This window comes from Dysidea avara, chromosome 4, assembly GCF_963678975.1.
Source record: "Dysidea avara chromosome 4, odDysAvar1.4, whole genome shotgun sequence".
Classification (NCBI taxonomy): domain Eukaryota; kingdom Metazoa; phylum Porifera; class Demospongiae; order Dictyoceratida; family Dysideidae; genus Dysidea; species Dysidea avara.
This window is the reverse complement of record NC_089275.1, coordinates 5,210,993-5,223,762: the sequence shown is the minus strand read 5'-3', so window position 1 is coordinate 5,223,762 and position 12,770 is coordinate 5,210,993. Positions and strand designations below refer to the sequence as shown.

At 38.9% G+C, this 12,770-nt stretch overlaps 1 protein-coding gene across 1 annotated transcript; it reads left to right on the top strand.

Moving 5' to 3' along the window:
* The first annotated feature begins 771 nt into the window (after positions 1-771).
* On the top strand, positions 772-12,710 carry LOC136254033 (TNF receptor-associated factor 5-like). Its single transcript, XM_066046683.1, has 2 exons — positions 772-857; positions 10,799-12,710. Exons 1-2 carry the CDS (start codon positions 845-847, stop codon positions 12,490-12,492), a joined length of 1,707 nt encoding a protein of 568 aa, XP_065902755.1. The 5' UTR covers positions 772-844; the 3' UTR covers positions 12,493-12,710.
* The last annotated feature ends 60 nt before the right edge of the window (positions 12,711-12,770 follow it).

The window sequence follows — 12,770 nt, the reverse complement described above, 5'->3', positions numbered from 1 at the left end:
TACACCAATTCCTTACCTTCCAGAGTATCATAGATATTCGAGTACATGATCCACTATACAAGCAGCCCCACAGCTAGTTCCCGCTATTTAATTTGATGTGTTGACTGTAGGTGAGCTGTTTAGCTACAAAATTAAAGAGGCCGGAAAGCATTGATGAATTAGCCAAGTTATGGGCCATTTAGGTCTCAAAACTGGCTAAAATAAAGGGCATTTACAGCACAGGTCTTTATTCAACACCACAGAAATGTACAGCCACATACTCCCATCTCCAGGCTGGCCAGAGCTCCATTTAAGGCCACTCCAAGAAATTTCCTTGTCTCCCATTTCATTGACCTCAAAAATACATGCATGCGGGCGGGTGGTTCATTGTCCATTATTCATTATAAATATTTCCACTAAGAACCTGAACAGTGAAAAGTCAGTTAAATGGGCCTTTTGAATGCTACTGAAACTAGTACTGCTATGCAATCACAGGATAAATGATGAATAAAAATTATTAAAATGTTCAGTTGACAGCAATAATGAATGACCAACATTGACGATGCGGGAGGAAAATGTGCATGCGGGCCATGGGAAACAATGAATTTCCTCCACTGTACTTGGGAAAAGCAGACCACTCAAGTCTAGCTGATTTTGATTGTGAAATTTGATAGTTCATTCATGTACGTAGCCTAACTTTGTGCAAGGCTTTGTGCAAAATCAAATCTGCTGTCATGGGCGATAAGCTTCACATAAAATTGTCACGTGAAGTCACGTGATCCACCCAATAATACAAAGCTGTTAAACTTGCTGTTGAGGTTGTTTTAAGTGGCTAGCACTACTTCTGCAGTTCTGGACGTGTTTAATGGCTGAAATTGGTAAGTTAGCTGTTCTGGGGTACGTACCTATAGTAGGGTCCCCAACGTGAAATTTCGACCTCCTAGAATCAACTACCAAACCACCCACAAATGCTAGGCTAGGTACCACTTAGAAAATGACAGATTGGCGTTATTTTTCATTAACGTCTTGTCGCGCAAATCGGCGAATATGCTTACAAATTACCAGATTTTTTGCTATATCTTCAAGGAAATGTCTTTTAAAGCTACAATACGCGCTCTCAACCTTTCTTACTAACTGTACTCTAAACTAAAGCCATCAGTGGCTGCATTGTCTTGAGCAATTTCCAGCCGCAGCATCGCGAAAATGAAATTTCGGACTCGAAAAAAGTTTCGATGTCACTGGAACACATAGTAGCGATGCCAAAGTAACCCTCCCAGGTCAAACTGGTCTGGCATGGGTCCAACTACTACCACACCAAATATCATCGAATTCCAAAATTGTTTGCCATCTGGCTGAGCTCGACGGCTGTCAAAAATTCGTAAAAAATGCCGATTTTATTCACTGACGGGAATTTTTGCTAGCCAGATGTGCTAGTTTATTTCTCAAAAGCTTGCTAAACCCACAGCCTGGAGCTTTCATTCATAGGATTGGTCTGGCAGCTCTTCTAGCGACCTCAAAAACCGCCAAATGTCGATATCCACGAATTTTGTCGATATCGACCAATTTACAATGCGTTAAAGATATTTTGCACACCAAACGTGATGCTTTGTCTCTCTAAAGTCATGCTGCATCCTTGTTTAGTTCTATTCGTCCATAGGGTGGCAATGGCGGCTCTCTTATCGGGGCCAAAATCCATCAAAATGCCCATCTCACCATTTGTCAACAGTTTAGGAAGTTTTACAAGTCAAACATGCTGGTTTGCCTCTGTACATCTTTACTGGACGTTTCAATCACCTTCGTCTGTGTAGGCACCTTTCTCAGTCCAGTTTCTTCAAAATGCCAGAGCACGCCAATTGGGCCGCGGCGCCACCAACAACACTACTTACTGCTTATTTTGTTTCATTGATTCCACAAAAATCCAGCAGAAATATTACATAACCCAACTGGAGTTAGTCTAGTTCTAAATATCCACCTTCGGAACTCTACACGAATGGAAATTTCGATTGTGGTTTTTGATAATCGGCATTTGCATTTCGGTAATCATTATATATTAAATACAAAATTCTAACTAGCTTAACTACCAAACTAAGTACTTTAACTACAAAACTAGCTACCATAACTACAAAACAACCTTAATTAATAACTTAGTTCAACAAGTTATTAATTAAGGTAATCATTTGTATAAACATGTAGAGTACAATATTTAGAGCTAAACTAACTCCATTTTCGCTCTATTACATTTCTGCTGGTTTTCCTGTCATTCTTGCGTGGAACCAATGAAACAAAATAGCTAAGCATTAACTGTTGTTGATGGTTGCGCCCAATTGGCGTGCTCTGGCGTTTTCAAGAGACTGAAGAAAGTTGCCTACACAGACGAAGGTGATTGAATGGTCCAGCAAGGATGTAGAGAGGTAAACCAACATGTTTGACATGTAAAATTTCCTAAAACTGATGACAAATGGTGAGATGGGAATTTTGATGGATTTTGGCCTCGATTAGAGAGTCGCCAGTGCCACCCTATGGACGAATATAACTAAACAAGGATGCAGCATGACTTTATAGAGGCAAAGCATCACGTTTGGTGTTCAATATTTCTTTAACGCATTGTAAATTGGTCAACATCGGCAAAATTCGTGGATATCGACATTTGGCGGTTTTTGAGGTCGCTAGAAGAGCTGCCAGACCAATCCTATGAATGAAAGCTACTGGCTATGTGTCTAGTAAGTTTTTGAGAAATAAACTAGCACATCTGACTAGCAAAAATTCCCGTCAGTGAATAAAATCTGCATTTTTGACGAATTTTTGACAGCCTTCGAGCTCAGCCAGATGGTAGACAATTTTAGAATTCGATAATATTTAGTGTGGTAGTAGTTGGACCCATGCCAGACCAGTTTTACCTGGGAGGGTTACTTTGGCATCGCTACTGTGTGCTCCAGTGGCATCGAAACTTTTTTCGAGTCCGAAATTTCATTTTCGCGATGCTGCGGCTGGAAATTGCTCCAGACAATGGAGCCACTGATGGTTTTAGTTTAGAGTACAGTTAGTAAGAAAGGTTGAGAGCGCGTATTGTAGCTTTAAAAGACATTTTCCTGAAGATATAGCAAAAAATCTCGTAATTTGTAAGCACATTCGCCTATTTGCACGACAAGACGTTAATGAAAAATAATGCCAATCTGGCATTTTCTAAGTGGTACCTAGCCTAGCATTTGTGGGTGGTTCGGTGGTTGATTCTCGGAGAACGAAATTTCACGTTGCGTACCCTACCTATAGTTATAAATCTGTATAGCTAGTTGTATGTGACCTAGTATAGCTACTCAGACTAGGTTAAAAGAGTATCGGAGAAATTCCGATTTTAAGTATTCAGTGTGTTAGTTGTAGTTCGCCAATGGTTGAAGCTAGCTACAGTACGTGTACCAAATTTTCATTCACTGGCATGTTTTACATCAATTCCTTAGCTACCTTCCAGTATCCACTGTACGAGTAGCCAACAGCCATAGGCGATTCTAAGGGAACTTTTAAAAAATCTTGGGGAAAAGTTGCAGTATAGATTTGTTTTCTGCAAAGTTTAGGTAGTTTTAAGGGTGGCGGGGACAGAAGCTAGGTGAAGGGCGATTAAGCCAAGTTATGGGCCATTCAGTTATCAAAACTGCATGGTTAAAATGAAAGGACATTCACAGCACAGGTCTTCAATAAAACTCTTATTCAACATCACGGAGCTCTGCAGCCACCCACAGCTATCTCCAGGGTAGCCAGAGCTAAAGGCCTCAGACCGCTCATGTACTGATCACCACTGTGTTTGGGGAAAGCAGCCAGCAAAAGCAACCAGCAAAAGCAGCCAGCAAAAATAGACCATTCAAGTCTAGTTGATTTTGATTGTGAAATTTGATAGTTCATGCATGCAGCTTTGTGTTCTTGGTGAAAAATCAAACCTGCTGTCATGAGCAATAAGACCAGTAATCCTATACCCAGTCACATATATGTAATTATAAATTTCTGAGGTGGATGTCATCCAGCCAACCTAAGTGTGTATATAGATAAAAGATGACAGTAACATTATATATGTGTGAATAGCTATGAACCAGTGTATGTTGTAAAGCCTTACACTTTTGTAATGCACAATAACTGTGATGTTGTTTTGGTTTTACTTTCGTTAAAAACAGTTTTGAATGGCAAAATGTACAACATGTAAGTAACTATGAAACCATTGATGACATTCTAAATGTACTGTTATATAATAAAACAAAAAGAGTATTGTGATAGTCAATACAACAATGCAATTAAGTTGTGTATAAGGTTCTGTAGTCCAGCATAGCATGTGAGCCAGTCATGGTTGTCATGTTAATCATAATGAGTCAGTCATAATGTAACAGTATCTAGCATGCACACACACACACACGTGTGCATACACGTACATCTTGCAATTAATAATATTATTGTACAGTTGTATCAATAGGGCATGCACAAACAGTGCCATAGCTAGCACCAGCAGTGTGTGTTGGTGGAAATGATAAACATAAACAGGAAAGGAGGTTTTACTGAAAATCATAACACTAAAACAACTCAATTCAAATTCAATTTGCCATATAATTGTTGCTACCACTGCATACTTGACTTATTGTGATCACAGAGCTGCACATGTACCAGACGCTATACACAAATGTACATTGCTGACTACAGCATGCTATGCTCTGCTATAATATTGGATATAAAGTATCAAAGATGTATATAGGTAGCTACAAAGAAACAATACTTTGGTATTTGTTAACTCTAATAATAATTATTAGCTGAACACTTAACAGCACATAATAACTGCACATAATGACTGACTTGATATACATGCTTAGTGCTGTGTAATAATATCAAGCATCGCCAGTAGAAGCACTTCTTATTATCACGTTAGCTATCCATAATGGATTTATAAAAAGTAAACAAACTAGTGTAAAATGATTTTTAAAAATTTAAATATGAGAAAGAATGATCACTGAAAAAAAAAAAAAGAAACAAGAGTCAAACAAGCCAGAATATTAAAAACACACACAGATCTCTGTTTGGACTAAAAATAAACATTTATACAGAAGCATTCTCAGTACTTATCTACTTGGATTTATGGAAACTACTGTTTTTCCTTAGTTTCTACCATATCCATCAAGTCCAATTTGTGTGTGTGTGTGTGTTTAACATGTGGGCTTGTTTGACTCTTGTTTCTTTTGTATTTTTAGTGATCTCTATTTCCCATATTATGGTTTTGTATGTACGTATAGAATTACTGTATACTAAACTTGTAAGTGATACCAGCTGCAGTATAGTTGGTTATGAATGAGGCAGGGCCGCCCAGAGAAATTAAGAGGCCCAGGTCAAAGAGTTAAAGTGGGGCCCTTGACCCAAGTTGTAAGGTGAAGACAAAAAAAAAAAAAAAAAGGTCACAACCTGCTGGCAATGACGATAACTACCCATCACCAACCATATCTCCTTATCTATAAGCTTGCTACACTGCTCCTCTGAAGAATACTGTGACTGCTCTATTAGAGTATTTAGATCTGACTGCTCTATTAGAGTATATCGATCTTTTAAACAGGTATTCAGGGGGCCCTTCATGGGGCCTCCTGGGGCCCCTTTCAGGCTGGGGCCCGGGGCAAAATGCCCCAGTTGCCCCCCCCCCCGTGGGCGGCCCTGGAATGAGGTGTACTTTTAAATGTGATTTGGCACTATAGCTAACTGCAAGACTACTGTAAGAAGTGCATTAGCATCAGTGCATTACTGGAAATTTGTGTATAATCCAAAACAGCCAAGCTGTAAAAAAAGAGTGCGGCACTCAGAAAGGCTATAGTGAAAAAAGATGTGAGGCGGCCAAGAAATGGCTGTGATGGTAGGTTAATGGTAAAAAATTTAATAACAACAATTCAGGTGAATTTGGTGCCGCTTGGTCAATTGGCACAAAATTCACCTGAATTGTCGTTATTAAAATTTTTACCATTAACCTACCATCACAGCCATTTCTTGGCCGCCACCTTGGATTTCACATCTTTTTTCACCATAGCCTTTTCAAGGGCCGCACTCCTTTTTTTACAGCTTGGCTGTTTTTGATTAGATTTCACTTCTTTTTGTATTTGTATACCCCAAAGCCGGCCTATGGCCAGCTTTGGGGCTTTTTAACCTATATATTTTTCTTTACCACAGGAAAAAGAAAAAGATGAAGCAGATTTTATAAACACTTTAACTCATTCTGATTTTATCAGTAAATGTACAAATTATATATATAATGCATATATCAAGAGTTCATAATATAAAAAGAGAGCATATATTTATTACATGTCAATTAATCCCTACAGGATAATTTGCAGCTGATCACTCTACTGGGTGACTTGAAATGTAGCTGAAATTTCTACAGGGTGATCTGCTTGTACGTAGATGAACTCTTTACAGGATTCTCTCTACAGGGTGACTTGACTCTAGCTGAACTCTCTGCAGGGTTATCTGTTTGTAGTTGAATTCTCTACAGGGTGATTTGTTTGCAGCTGAACTCTCTACAAGGTAACTTCTTCTAGCTGATCTTTTTACAGGGCATGTTTGTTTGTAGCTGAGTTGTGATTGGTTTGCAGCTGAACTCTCTACATGACAGTTTCTTTGTAGCTGAACTCTCTACAAGGTGACTTCTTCTAGCTGATACAGGGTGACTTGTTTCTAGATGAACTCTCTACAGGGTGACTTGCATGTAGCTGAATTGTCTATCAGATTAACTGTTTGTAACTGAATTCCGTACAGAATATCCTGCAATGTAATATAATTCAGTAATGGAGTAAGTTATAAACGTAGCTGAATGCTCTATTAGGGTGACTGTTCTATTAGAGTATCTCGATCTCGCATTTGCTACACGTAGTTGCCTTTCGAATCATAACTCAGTGGTTTGTAATCCGATTCTTCTGTACTACTGCACGAACGTTCTATGATGATTATTCCAGCTACACACTGATTTTCAGCTCATTGCTCTAAGCGGTTGGCCTGGTAGATGTGAAAACTAATAGCTTTTTTATTAATAAAAATCGATCGCGTAATTTTGACACAGGTTGGGTTTTGTGTCATATCTCCATGGTCTTTATCTCAATTCCTTTCAACCACAAAAAGGCACTCCTACGATGGTTACTCCATCTACATATAAATTGTCAACTCATTCCTCCAAGGGGTTTAGCCTGTAGGCGTGACAGACCTTCGACCTTATTTTACGCACATAATCGGTAATAACTCCGTGTATGTTCATCGGATTCCTACCAAAGTTGGTACTGAGATCCGCCTTAATGAGCCCTTTAAGTGTGCCAAATTTCAGCCCTATCCGAGTACGCATTCGTGTTTTATGTAAATATTTTAATAACGACAATTCAGGTGAATTTGGTGCCGCTTGGTCTTGGCACAAAATTCACCTGAATTGTCATTATTAAAATTTTTACCATTAACCTACCATCACAACCATTTCTTGGCCGCCACCTTGGATTTCACATCTTTTTTCACCATAGCCTGTCTGAGGGCCGCACTTTTTTTACAGCTTGGCTGTTTTGGATTAGATTTCACTTCTTTTGTATTTGTATACCCCAAAGCCGGCCTATGGCCGGCTTTAGGGCTTTTTTTAACCTATCATTTTTTCTTTACCACAGGAAGAAGAAAAGATGAAGCAGGGTGATTTTTTTTGTTGCTGACCTCTCTACAAGGTTATCCTTCTAGCTGATCTCTCTACCGGATGACTTGTTTCTAGCTGATCTCTCTACAGGGTGACTTGTTTGTAGCTGAACTCTCTACAGGGTGGTTTGTTTGTAGCTGAATTTTCTACAGGGCGATTTGTTTGCAGCTGAACTCTCTACATGGTAGTTTCTTTGTAGCTGAACTATCTACAATGTAACTTCTTCTAGCTGAACTCTCTACAGGGTGACTTGTTTCTAGCTGATCTCTCTACAGGGTGACTTGTTTGTAGCTGAACTCTCTACAGGGTGATTTGTTTGTAGCTGAACTCTCTACAAGGTAACTTCTTCTAGCTGATCTTTCTACAGGGTGACTTGTTTGCAGCTGAATTCTCTACAGGGTGACTTGTTTCTAGCTGATCTCTGTACAGGGTGACTTGTTCTTAGCTGAACTCTCTACAGGTTATTTGTTTGCAGCTGAACTCTCTTACATGGTGGTTTCTTTGTAGCTGAACTCTCTACAAGGTGACTTCTTCTAGCTGATCTCTCTACAAGATGACTTGTTTCTAACTGAACTCTCTACAGTGTGATCTGTTCATAGTGGAACTTTCTACTGGGTGATTTGTTTGCAGCTGAACTCTTTGCATGATTGTTTCTTTGTAACTGAACTCTCTACAAGGTAACTTCTTCTAGCTGATCTCTCTACAGGGCAATTTGTTTGAGCTGAACTCTCTACATGATGGTTTCTTTGTAGCTTTGTAGCTGAACTCTCTATTAGGTACCTTCTTCTGGCTGATATGACTACAGGGTGACTTGTTTGTAGCTGAATTCCCTACAGAATAACTTGCAATGTAATATAATTGAGTAAATTATAAATGCAGCTGAATGCTTTATTAGGGTGACTGTTCTATTAGAGTATCTCGATCTCGCATTTGTTACACGTAGTTGCGTTTCGAATCATACCTCAGTGGTTTGTAATCCGATTCTTCTGTACTACTGCAAGGACTTTCTATGATGATTATTCCAGCTACATACTGATTTTCAGCTCATTACTCTAAGCGGTTTGCCTGATAGACACAAAAACTAATAGTATTTTTATTCATAAGAATCGATCGCGTAATTTTGACACAGGTCGGGTTTTGTGTCATATCTCCGTGGTCTTTATCCCGATTCCTTTCAATCCACACAAAGGCACTCCTACGATGGTTGCTCCATCTACATAGCAATTTTCAACTGATTCCTCAAAGGAGTTTACCCTGTAGGCGTGACAGACCTTCGACCTTATTTTACGCAAATAATCGGTCATAACTCCGTGAATGTTCATCGGATTCCTACCAATGTTGGTACAGAGATCCGCCTTAATGAGCCCTTTAAGTGTGCCAAATTTCAGTCCGATCCGAGCACGCATTCGTGTTTTATGGCGGATTTTGCGAAGTGTGCGAAATGAAGAAGTAGAAGAAGATGAAGAAGAAAGAAAAAACGAAGAAATTAAAACGAAATTTTGTTCGCTCGTATCTCGGAAATGGCTGGAGCGATTTTCTTCCAATTTGGCGTGTAGACTCCCCTTGCTGGCCGGCACCTCTCTAGCAAATGTGGTTCCAATCGGATAAGGGATCACAGAGCTACATAGGTGTGAAAATTGCGTTTTCTTTCTTCCTGTTAATATACTCACGGGTGGCACGCCGGCTTCTTGGGCTGCACGACACACTACCGTGTGTCTTGATATTATTACATCTACAGGTTGACTGGCTTGTAGCAGAAATCTCTACAACTACAAGGTAACTTCTTTGTAGCCGAACTCTCATACAGAGTGACTTCCAATGTAACTAGACTTTCTGTAGGGTGATTTGTTGGTGATGAACTCTTTACAAGATGACTTGTTTGTAACTGAACTCTTTACAGAGTGATTTCTTTTGCAGCTGAATTCTCTACAGGGTGATTTTTGTTTGTAGCTGAACTCTCCACAGGGTAATTTGTTTGTAGCTGATCTCTCTACTGGGTGACTTGCTTGTAGCTGAACTCTCTACTGCATACAGGATGACTTGGTTGTAGCTGAACTGTCTACAGGGTGACTTTTTGTAGCTGAACTCTCTACAGGGTGATTTGTTTGTAGCTAAACTCAGCTGAATTCTCTCCTTGGTTACCTGTTTGTAGTTGAACTCTCCACAGGGTGGTTTGTTTGTAGCTGAACTCTCTATTGTGTAAACACCTCGCTACAAATAAAAGACTACATGATGAAATGTGTCACAAATTGTAATATTGCAAAGTACCCCAAATATGGGATTAAAGTCCTCATATCCAGCTATATATACAGTATACTTGTTGAACGAATGTTTTATTAGGGTGATAGTTCTATTAGAGTATTTCAGCTACACATTAGTACATACATTAAGCTTTGTATTACAACTCCATAGCTGATTTATTTACAGCCATGAATCTTTCAAGTTAATGGATAGGTTTGCCAAACTGTGGGTTTCTATATTTTACCATTAGGCATTTCCCATAACAATCAGTCTTTTTTATGAATCTCCATCATGAACTGGCTACTCATGCTGCATATTTTCATTATAACACTTTAGCCTTTCTTTCAATTTCTACCAAACCGCAAAAAGGTTGAGGCTGTTTGATGGTTAACCTATCTGCATACCAATTTTCAACTTCTTTCCATAAGCAGTTTGCCTGTAGGTTTGACAACATATTGGTCTCATTACAATTGTTATCGGTGTTACTGTATATATATATATATATATATTATTCAAACCAAACTCAGTGTCAAGATGGCCCTTTAAACCCTCCTTATGTATACCAAATTGTAAGTCAAGTCAGTCAGATAATGTGTTTGAGTTTCATGGCAGCTTTTGTACAGTATGTGCGTGAAAAGAAAGACAGTATTTATTGAAGCCTCATATCTTTGGAATTCCTGGAGCAATTATGTTCAAAATTGGTATTGGAACTGCTGAAGGTGAGGGAATTTCCTAAGCAAAAATTGTTTTCTTTAGTATAAACAACATAGAGCCACCCATATATGAAAATCACATTATTGTTCTTCCTGTTAATAATGACACACTGGTGTGGCATGTAGACTTTGCCATTTGACACACTAATACTGCTGTGTGTTTTGATATACATGAAATGTGAATTTATTAATACAGGTGGCCCAAGCATATCAGTTGTTTCCACTCCAACTGACTGTGGTGGATATGATTATCAATATGTGGAGAGTCCCCCAGACCGGCTTGTGTGCAACATTTGTCAGTTCCCGTGTCGAGATTCTCACCTGAGTGTGTGCTGTGGACAGATGTTCTGCAAATCTTGTTTGGATGGTTCCAGGAAAGCTACTATTACCAATGCTTGTTCATTTTGTCAAGAAAAAGAATTCATTACATTTCCCAACAAACAAGCTGATCGTGAGATTAAAAGTCTTCATGTGATGTGTACTAACAAGGAGAGAGGTTGTGAGTGGCAGGGTAAACTAAATGACATCAACAATCACCTTGGAAACAATGATGGTTGTCAGTTTGAGGATGTGAAGTGTTCAAATGAGTGTGGGAAGGTGTTACAACGACAACATCTAACCAGTCACGTTGAAACTGAGTGTCCACATTGTAAAATTAGCTGTCAGTACTGCCACATTACAGGAGAACATCAGTTTATTGAGGGAGAACACAAGGAACAGTGTCCCAAGCTTCCCCTACCTTGTCCCAACAAGTGTGAGGTAGTCACTGTCCCTCGTGAAGACATTGAAGCACACAGGAAGAGATGTCCTCTTGAGATGGTCCAGTGTGAATATCACAATGTGGGGTGTGAGGAGAGGATGGTGCGTAAGGAAATGGAGAAACATGAGGAGGAAAAGTTGAAAGACCATCTGTCATTAACAAAATCTAAACTTGCTGTTGCTACACAACAAGTAGAGGATACTAAACAACAGCTAGCTAGTACACAACTAAAACTAGCTGATTCAGAATCTAAACTTGCACAAGTAAAGGATACTCAACAAGATCTGGCTAGTACACAACTAAAACTAGCTGATTCTGAATCTAAACTTGCACAACAAGTAAAGGATACTCAACAAGATCTGACTAGTACACAACTAAAACTAGCTGATTCTGAATCTAAACTTGCACAACAAGTAAAGGATACTCAACAAGATCTGACTAGTACACAACTAAAACTAGCTGATTCTGAAGATAGATTAAGAAAGCAGTTGGAATTAGTTACATTAGGAACTAATTATCACCTTGCTAATGCATTCAGTCAGATCAATACATTGATGGTTGCACTACATCATTCAGCTGTTACCAAGGGATATGCTAGCTACACTAATGGTACCACATCAGTTGTTTCAGCTGCACAATGGTGGGCAGAGTTAATGGCTAGGGCAGCTGTATTGAAATCACATGATCAAACATGTCCTGTAACTCTACTCATTGCATTTGATGGTAAAAAGAGGCTAAATAATTATATTCAATGGTACAGTGACCCTTTCTTCTCTCATGATAAGGGATACAAAATGTGTCTGCAGGTTGATACTGTTTGTAGTAGTACTCACCTGTCAGTGTACTTGCACCTCATGAAGGGTCCACATGATGATGATCTAACATGGCCACTGAGGGGAAAGTTTGAAGTGAAACTGTTGAACCAGATCAGTGACTGTGAGCATTATTCACTGGTATTAGTCTATGAGGATCATATCAAAGATGAATATGCTGGTAGAGTCAAAAATGGTAACAAGGCTGGAGGTTGGGGATATACAAAGTTCATTTCCAAAAAAGACCTCCGAAAGTTCACTCCAACATGTCAGTACCTTAAAAATGATTGCATCTTCCTCCAAGTTAGTAAACTGTAGACATAGTTACATTTAAAGCATTGTTATAGCTTTTATGTGCATTGGTATAATATTGTGCGTACAACTGCACATATACAGTACCTGTATAACATTATTTACATGCCTTCATTTGCTATATCCAAGCAGAAGTAAACTATAGTGCATATAAACCGTGTGCATATGTACATTTAGTGTGTTATGTAAGAGTGTATTTGCTGTTTAATGCCATAATTATTATATAGTGCAAACATTTTAGTGGCAGGAAATTTTAACAAATATGATGATTTGTGTTATGATTA